The 8,768-nt window shown below is 48.2% G+C and overlaps 1 protein-coding gene across 1 annotated transcript in view; it reads left to right on the top strand.

Moving 5' to 3' along the window:
• trit1 (tRNA isopentenyltransferase 1) overlaps positions 1 to 7,638 on the top strand; it is a 37,382-nt gene extending 29,744 nt beyond the window's left edge. The window contains exons 9-11 of the mRNA XM_061254823.1: positions 4,053 to 4,162; positions 5,562 to 5,679; positions 6,029 to 7,638. Of these exons, the coding sequence (XP_061110807.1) occupies positions 4,053 to 4,162; positions 5,562 to 5,679; positions 6,029 to 6,150 (350 nt within the window). The 3' untranslated portion in view covers positions 6,151 to 7,638. The remainder of the gene's footprint in view (positions 1 to 4,052; positions 4,163 to 5,561; positions 5,680 to 6,028) is intronic.
• The last annotated feature ends 1,130 nt before the right edge of the window (positions 7,639 to 8,768 follow it).

The raw sequence follows: 8,768 nt of genomic DNA, 5'->3' as shown, positions 1-8,768 counted from the left end.
CTTGAGTCTAACACGGTCAATTCCAGCCAAGGGGCTCAGTCGGTCATTGGCTGTAGAGTGACCGTTCGCTAAGTTTGGCTGCGCTACCCGAGGCTGTCTCTGCTGTTTACACAAGCGGTGGCGGGTAGCGGCTGTTGGCGGTCATTGTGTGTTTCTGAAAGGGCCGGTAAACCCCCCGAGACGCCCAGCCGCGTGAGTGACGGAAACCCGACCTGGCCGGGCGACAGGTGTGAACCCGCTGAACTGTGACACCGCGGTGTCCCCTTACGCCTGCGCCTTTGAACACCTCCGGAATTTGGGAAGTCCCGGTGGGGCGACGGGAAGGGATCCGTTTCAGACGTCCTCCCCGCGCCCGTCCGGAGACTAACGGCGGCCGTTTTCCGCCTTGTTTTACACGGACGTTAAACTTGGACTCGGGTTTCTGCGTTTACGTCCATCAATCTCTTTGTCTCTGTATGTTTCTGCCTGCTATGTGATACTCAAGAGTTAAACAAGAATCAGGAGTTTGTGTTTATGAAGAAAGGAGAGATAGAATGAAAGGCAGAGTGAAAAAGAAAGGCGGATGAAAGAAAAGAGCACAGCTGTCACACCGTAGTCCGGCCCAGCACAGCTGGGGAGCTGAAGTGATTCCTGTATCTGACACCGAACACCAAACAGCACTAAGTAAAGCAGGGAGACTCTGCAACAAACAGCACTGGGTAAAGAGTGAGTGACTCAAAGACATACAAGACCAGAGAGTCAAGTGAGGACAGTAACAAAGTATCAGGCGTCCAAGTGTTTGCCCTTCCTCTTTCATGCTCATGTACACACACCCACACACTCTCATACTCTGCTCATCACTCAGACATGCGTGCACACACACACATACACACAACTAAACACACAGGCACTGTCACATGCACAGACACACTCCTAGTCCTTGTGCTCTTCACTCGGACACGCACCCACTCACACACACACACACACATTCAAATAAACACACAGGCACTGTCTCACACACGCACACTCTCATACTCCTTGTGCTCATCACTCTGACACACGCACGCATGCACGCACACAAATAAACACACAGGCATTGTCTCACGCACACACACACACACACAAATAAACACACAGGCACTGTCACACACACAGACACTCAAGCACAGACATGTCTCCTGTCTGCACTCTCTTTCTTACCCACAAAGGGAAGCAGGTGCACCAGGGGCCCAGTGCTCTTTGATCTGATCTTGACGGCATACAGAAAGCCCCCCCCCCCCACACACACACACACACACACACACCCCGCCCAGCCTCACGGTAGAGGTGAGGCGTATGAACGCGAGGAGAGAGGCCCCACCCCTGGGTTAACAACCCATTGTGCCCAACACTTCACATCGCCATGGGCAACCTACCACCCTCCCCTTTTTCTTTGCGTCAGGGATTATTTTACTAAGATTTCAGTCTGATTCAGTGCAGCTCCGTCCTGCATCTGTCAGCCCCCCGCCCCCCACTCTCACTCTGTCTCAGTGTCTCGAGTGCTTTTCACCCCAGCCGAAAGAGCGCCCACTCCGCATATGGCCCAGGTAGTGTTGGTGTTCCTCCCATCAGCCCCGGCTCCTCAGCCTTCCCACCTGCCCGCGCTGTTGTCCCCCGGGCGGGGGGGGGGCGCTTGCAGGGAAACCGCACGCCGCACGCCGAACTGATACCTCCCGCCTGCCCCACTCTCGGCCCTGAGGGAGGCCGGGGCAGGGGGTAGGCCCCAGGGGTTTGGACGTCAGTGAATGGATGTGTGAATTTAACAGGATGTGTGTGAGCGCTAACTGTTTACACTGGTTTCACGGTTGTTACGGTTGGCTACAGTTAAAAAGCTTAGTATTCTTTGCTGGCGGACAGACGCACGCAAACATGCACACCAGGATTAGACGTGTCGGGTTACAGGTTGCGGAAGTGACAGAGTGCTCCGGTTCTTGTGTTGCACTCGAGGCTCCCAGTGATGTTAATCAGGCTAATTCATCTGCAGGTCGGCAGGGCTGGGTATTGTGGGGATAATGCAGAGATGCGTCACGTGGCGTTTTAACGTGTTGTGAGGTCAAGAGGGGAGTGGACTTCATGTTGTGTGCATGCATGCACATGTCCATTGGCATACACTCCGTGAGCACTTAGGTATTTATTAGACTTAAAAAAATGAAAATAAAAAAACTTTTATTAAGAATTCTTCTGCTGTTGCCTATCCACTTAGAGGTTTGATACGTTGTGTGTTCAGAGATGCTCTTCTACATACCATGGTTATTTGTGTTACTGTCAGCTACAGCCAGTCTGGCCCTTCTCCTCTGACCTTTCCTCCTCTGTGCATGAAAATCCCAGGAGATCAGCAGTTTCTGAGATACTCAAACCACCCTGTCTGGCAGCAACAATCATTCCACAGTCAAAGTCACTTAGATCACATTTCTTCCCCATTCTGACATTTGGTCTGAAAAAGTTTTAGTTGCTACCACATGATTGGCTACATTATACATTTACACTATAATGCATGTAATGCAGTATATGATGTTTTTTTCTTTTAATTGTGTAAGCTCAAATGCATTCATTCCAGTGCTTGATTCAACTACATTATGCATTTTGGTGTAACTGGAGAAAAGGCAGGGCAGAAAAAGACTCCCTTGCTGCTCAGCTGACATATTAAGCTGAGCATATTAAGCTCAGCTGAGTATTTTAAATGTGAAAGCGTTACGTGTTTGAGCCAGGTCTGGGCGCGATGCGGGAGTGTGGGTGTGGAGTGTGTGTGAGGGCATGTGCGGCGGGGTAAAGCGCTCTCTAACGCCCCAGCCGGCAGCGCTCCACGGCGGTAATGCCCTGTGACGCTGCAGCGGGGGCCAGCGGGGCGGGCCACTGTGGTGGGGGGATCAATGCTGCCTCAGAGCGGGAGAGGAGGAGAGGAGGAGAGGATGAGAGGATGGGAGAGAGGTATTGGCGTGATAGTGCTGACTCGGTAGGTGTCTCAGTATGGGCTGCTGGTTGTTCTGGGCACCGATTTACACAGTTGCATGTCTGCCACTTGTCTAGTCTCAACTCAAGTGTGTGTGTGTGTGTGTGTGTGTGTGTGTGTGTGTGTGTGTGTGTGTGTGTGTGTGTGTGTGTGTGTGTGTGTGTGTGTGTGTGTGTGTGTGTGTGTGTGTGTGTGTGTGTGTGTGTGTTATATATAGTATGTGTGGGTGTAGTTTATATAGTGTGTGTGTGTGTATAGTATGTGTGTGTGTGTGTGTGTGTGTGTGTGTTATATATAGTATGTGTGTGTATATATAGTATGTGTGGGTGTAGTTTATATAGTGTGTGTGTGTATAGTATGTGTGTGTGTGTGTGTGTGTGTGTGTGTGTGTGTGCGCGCGCTCTGTGCTGCTCCATTGTGACTGGATCAATAGTGACGGTTGGGGCCCCGTGTGGGCGGGCGGGGCAGGCTGGGCGGGAGTGCTGACATGGTCAGAACGGGGAGATTATCGAGCCTCTGTGAGTCAGCAGCTTCGCTCTGCTTCAGGGACCCTCTGCACCGTGCGGACATAACCCTTTACTCCCCAGGGGAGTCAGGCTGCACTGCCTCCTGACCAGAGGAGGAGTCACTGTCTGACCCCTGCTGTTAACAACAGCCCTGGTGCTCCACACTGCTGCTCTGACCACTGCTCCACACTGCTGCTCTGACCACTGCTCCACACTGCTGCTCTGTCCACTGCTCCACACTGCTGCTCTGACCACTGCTTAACACTGCTGCTCTGACCACTGCTCCACACTGCTGCTCTGACCACTGCTCCACACTGCTGCTCTGACCACTTCCCCACACTGCTGCCCTGACCACTTCCCCACACTGCTGCTCTGACCACTGCTCCACACTGCTTCTCTGACCACTGCTCCACACTGCTTCTCTGACCACTGCTCCACACTGCTGCTCTGACCACTGCTCCACACTGCTGCCCTGACCACTTCCCCACACTGCTGCTCTGACCACTGCTCCACACTGCGGACTGATGCTCCTCCCTAACCCACTGTCCAGTTTTTTTAGTCTGCTGTTTTTATCCTAGGGTCTGGAGCCAATGTCCTGCCAGTGTTTGGACTGGACGTAACAGACGTATCAGATTGGGAGAAGACCGTTCTCACACCTGCTTTAGAGGTTCTGGCTAGTCTGCAGAAGGTATGGCTTTGTTGTAATTACACTGGGTTTAGTGTGTGACTCACAATGCATTGTACTGCTGTGTAGTGAAATCCCTTGTTCTGGTCTCCTGTCCAGGATTCAAACCCATAACCCTGCGTTTACTGCTGCTATTCCTTCCTCTGTCAGTCCACAACGACCACAGCCAATAGGCATATGGCTCAGGAGCGGCCATAGAACTGTACAAGTGTTGCTTCAGTATGTCATGTTCCGGTCCACTTTACTAAGCACCCACCAAGGGCAGCAGAATTGGCTTAATGAGATTTAATGAGACTGGATGTGATCGGGTGCTTATGTGGGAATGTAGCAGTCTCGTCGCGTGTGTCCTTACCTAAGGGGAATGCTGGCAGTCTGCTCTAAGACCAGGAGAGATGGCCGCCTGTCACATTACCCTCCTCTGCAGAGGGGACAATGGGTTCGTTCAGAGTGTGGCCATGTATTATGTATTATTCATACCGTAATTAAGTCATAAAAGACGTGAACAGGAAATGGATATTGGGCAAATAAGACGCACCGCTGAAAGTACGTCTACGCGAGGGCGCCCGCTATGCAAAAATGGGAATAAAATGAAAAATCAAACATGATTAAATAAACGGAGGGCAAGCAGACTGCAGCTTGAAAGCAAATGATTAGCAGGTTAATCATCAGGCCATCAGATACTAAATATATCTGCAGGTTGAGTGCAATGACTCGTATCAGCAAATGACAAATGTTAGGTTGACATAATCATCTTTTAAAGGGATATTGCACTGTGGTACAACACAAGTAATGTTGTTGAGCTTACCCCATTTTATTTGCGTAGAGCAGAGAGTACTAACAACATTAGCTGCCCCTGCTGACCGTGGTCTTCAGCAAGGCCTCAGAATTGAATGGAAGTGAATTTGGAGCCAGACAAAGGGGGAAATATGGCGATGCTGTTAACGGTCAGAAGGGTCACCTGATGTTGCCTAGTATTCACTCTGCAATTCAAATTGGGTGAACGCCACAAAATAACATGTTATTACAAGGCGACACTTGTAGGGGGGTCTCTGGTCTCTTTCCTTCCTGCTCGATACAAACGGGGTCAGTCGCAGTGTGCTTAGCCAGGTCCTTGGGTTTAAACGTCTCGACCACAGAACTGCATCGCACCTGCAGCGGCTAATCCGCGTCCCACAGCTTTGGATAGCTGCTCCTGTTGAAACGCCAGTGTGACCTCGGGGTTTAAACCTGAGGTTTGAACTCCAGCTAAGCACACCGCACTGTTTTGGGTGGCAGTTTATTTTGTGACCGGGTGTTCATCGTTCATTGTTTTTTGATTCGGTACGTGTCACGCGGTCTTCACCTCTTTACCGCTTTTGCGGAAGCACCCTCTGATCTCACAACCCCCTTCGTTCCATGTCAGGGAGAGACGCCATCGCTGGAGCCAATCAGAATGGGAGGGGAGGAGCAGAAAAACAAGTGCATTCGACACGAGTGTGAGCTTTGTGACAAGTTGATCATCGGAGAGCTGGAGTGGACCGGTGAGACAGCGCAGTCTTGTATTCAGAAAATCTTATTTCCATTACGTTTTTGCTAAGTAAGACACAGGTATTGCCAATGATAGGAGCTCATTTTGACCCATTTTAACATTTGTCAAAGGGGTAAGACGATTTAACTTGTCAAGCAAAGGGTAACCTATTTTCTACTTGAGAGGAAAAACATAAGACCAAGGCATTTGAGACTTATTTTTGTGTCCACTCAAGGCATAGCTAGAACAGTGCAGTCTACCTAATCACCCATCAGATGTTTCAAAATAGCCTTTTTTCTGAATGTGTGAATGAGTTCTTAATGCGGGTTTCATTTCGTTTTCTTTTGTAATTCCATTTTAAGAACACCTGAAGTCCAAAAACCACCGATACCATTTGAGAAAGAAGAGGAAGTCTGAATTTGCCACAGAACAGCACAAGGCCTCCACATGCGACCTGCCACCCAGGACCGAGTGTGCTTTGTAGGCTAGCACCAGTGCTCTAGCCCCTGGCTCTGAACAGGCCTACATGGGGCCAGACACAGGGAGCCTATTCCTGCTGATGCCACAGTGTGTTTTAAACTGTGTGTCCACCATCAAACACTACTTAACTCGCCTGGACTTATGTGCTACTCGAACTGAACCATTGGGTGGTGCTGATGCAGGTAACTGGAGGATTTGTAGGCCTTTGTGGGGTCCATTTTGGCTCTAGCAAACCCTGACTTTGGAATGGACACTCTGTTTCATAGTCCTCCTCTCCCTAAGACCAGTAATCTAATCAGTGGCTCTGGTCTGCATCTGTCAGAAGGTAGAAAGTATCTCTCAAAGGAGGAGGTAGCTCTCAGGCATGAATCACTTTATTTTACTCCCAAACGGCAAACTGCGCGCTTGTGTGACACAAGAACATGCCAGTGCATCACTGACAGCAAACTTGTGAACAGCTGAAGTCTGCGCTGCTCTCAGATGCCAAGGATTCGCCAAGGATTGCCTGGTCAGAGTGTGCCAGCACCCTGCCGATTTGGCAGTTTGATCCCGTCACGGTTTGGATCAAGACCCTGTAACACAGCCAGCACACTTACGAGTGACGCATTTTTCTTTCCCAGGAACGTCCTGTGCTGCTGCTGCTGCTTGTTTATGTGCCTTCATATTTACACAGGGACTGGAGGAGTGTGGAGTCGAATGTGAAGGGAAAGGGAGGCTGCTTCCAATCTTCTTTACCACAAATGTCAGTCATTTCAAAGAAAGTGCATCTTTTTGTTTTTAATATTCATGACTGGGCATAATTTTCTTAAGCAATGATACATATTTTGAGAATATAGTGTCATAAATGAAAATGGGAATACAGTTATTCTTTGTTTTATTGGCTATTTTAAAATTGAGTTAACTGAATAAAGCAGTGCAATGCAGTTGCTCATCAGTGTTGCTCAAGGAGCTGTGAACTGGGGAGGACCTGTTCTTACTGTCACTTTCGCAAGGATGGGCACAGTGCCAGACCCAGTCTCACACCCCCTCCCCTGCCCCGCCCAAATGTCCTCCTATGAGAATACCCACAAACCTTGAGTAATGCTTTCAAGTGATTCATTCTTCACTGTGTTTATAAATATATATGTGTGTGTGTGTGTGTGTGTGTGGGGAACGCCTACAAAATTTTTATCCAAGCCTGTGGTGAGTTTCCATTGACAGTTAGAGACCTGACCATAAGCATATTTCTCTTTAGAAGAGATGCTTTCTTTCTCTCCTATGGTTTTGAAACCTTGATCTCACAAATATAGCCATTGATCTTGTCAGCAGAGGTCCACACAACCTGACAAAAGGTTTATACAAGTTATTGCACATTTCAATGTCTGAAAGGTTGTTGGTGAGACTATTAAATTGGAACAAAGTAAACTACAGAGTAATGTATGGTATATTTGGTGTAAAACTATGAAAGGAATTAGTGCTAATTAATAAAAGTAATTCAGTGCAGCTGACATGATTTGAGGTGTTGCTGTTGGGCTTTGAGGTTGCTTAATGCACTCATAACCAGACTGAGTACATGGCACCAGGTGTCAAGTCACTCCCTGGACAACGCACCAAAGGTAAAATTCTGCCAACGCCACTGTCTGCCATGATGTTTGTACAGAGACACGTAGATAAAATGTGCATTCATGAACCCAGCCTGCCTGTCAGTATGGAAGGTAGGAAATGCCGAAGATGCCCATTCTCTTGTCGGCTGTGTGATTCCGTGGGCTGTAGCCTTTGTGATTTCAGTTTATTTTTTGTGCCTGCCTTTTGTCTGCGTGACAGGGAACATTGTGACTGGCCTCCTATGCTGATTCACGGCTGGGATAAAGAAGGTAAGCGTGTGCAATTTATGACATAAAGCAGACGTAAGTGGGGCAGTAGGTCAGTGTTTGACACAGCCGCTTACCGCTGAGGTCATTGTGTTCCACGCAGCTTTCGTGTGCCACAGCTTTTTCCAAACAAAGACACGGGCCAAAATTCTGCCTTCTCTGTGGATTAGCCGCTGGCAAAATATCATGGAGCCTTTTTTGTATCAAGCACCGAATTAGCATGAGTTTAATGAAGATCCCCCTGATGTTAAAGTTTCATGAAGGCTACAGTAAACCAGCTAGGCCTATTCATTTATAAAATCAACACAGGAAAAAATGTTTAATAAGGGAGGGGGAGATGCAATGAAATTAAGTAAAGCAACATTTCAGCCATAGAACAGGTTTATCCACATATATGCTCAGGATGTTTAGGATTACATCATGTATTAGATCACATTTTCCACATTAGCCGTGTGATAATCTGTTTTTCCTTCCACTGTTTATTCGACACTCTCAAGGTGTGACTTTAATGTTTTTATTACATAAAGTCCTGTGTGGTCAAGCTACCGTCTCTCCTGTAGCTAGCCTTGATATGAGCCCTGAAACCCCCTACAGTGCAGGCTGGTGTCTGGGATTTCAACAAACAAATGGAACAAAATGTGAAAGTAAGTTTCTCCCAATGGTAAAACACAGTATTCCAAGATTGTATCTTGTATTCTTAATAAGAATACAATAAGATATGCATTATGAATTCCTGCTACTGCAAAGGTAGGTCTCCAGTGGCAGGTGGCCT

The sequence above is a fragment of the Conger conger genome, chromosome 9 (genome assembly GCF_963514075.1).
Source record: "Conger conger chromosome 9, fConCon1.1, whole genome shotgun sequence".
NCBI classification, from domain to species: domain Eukaryota; kingdom Metazoa; phylum Chordata; class Actinopteri; order Anguilliformes; family Congridae; genus Conger; species Conger conger.
This window is presented reverse-complemented; position numbering and strand designations above follow the sequence as displayed.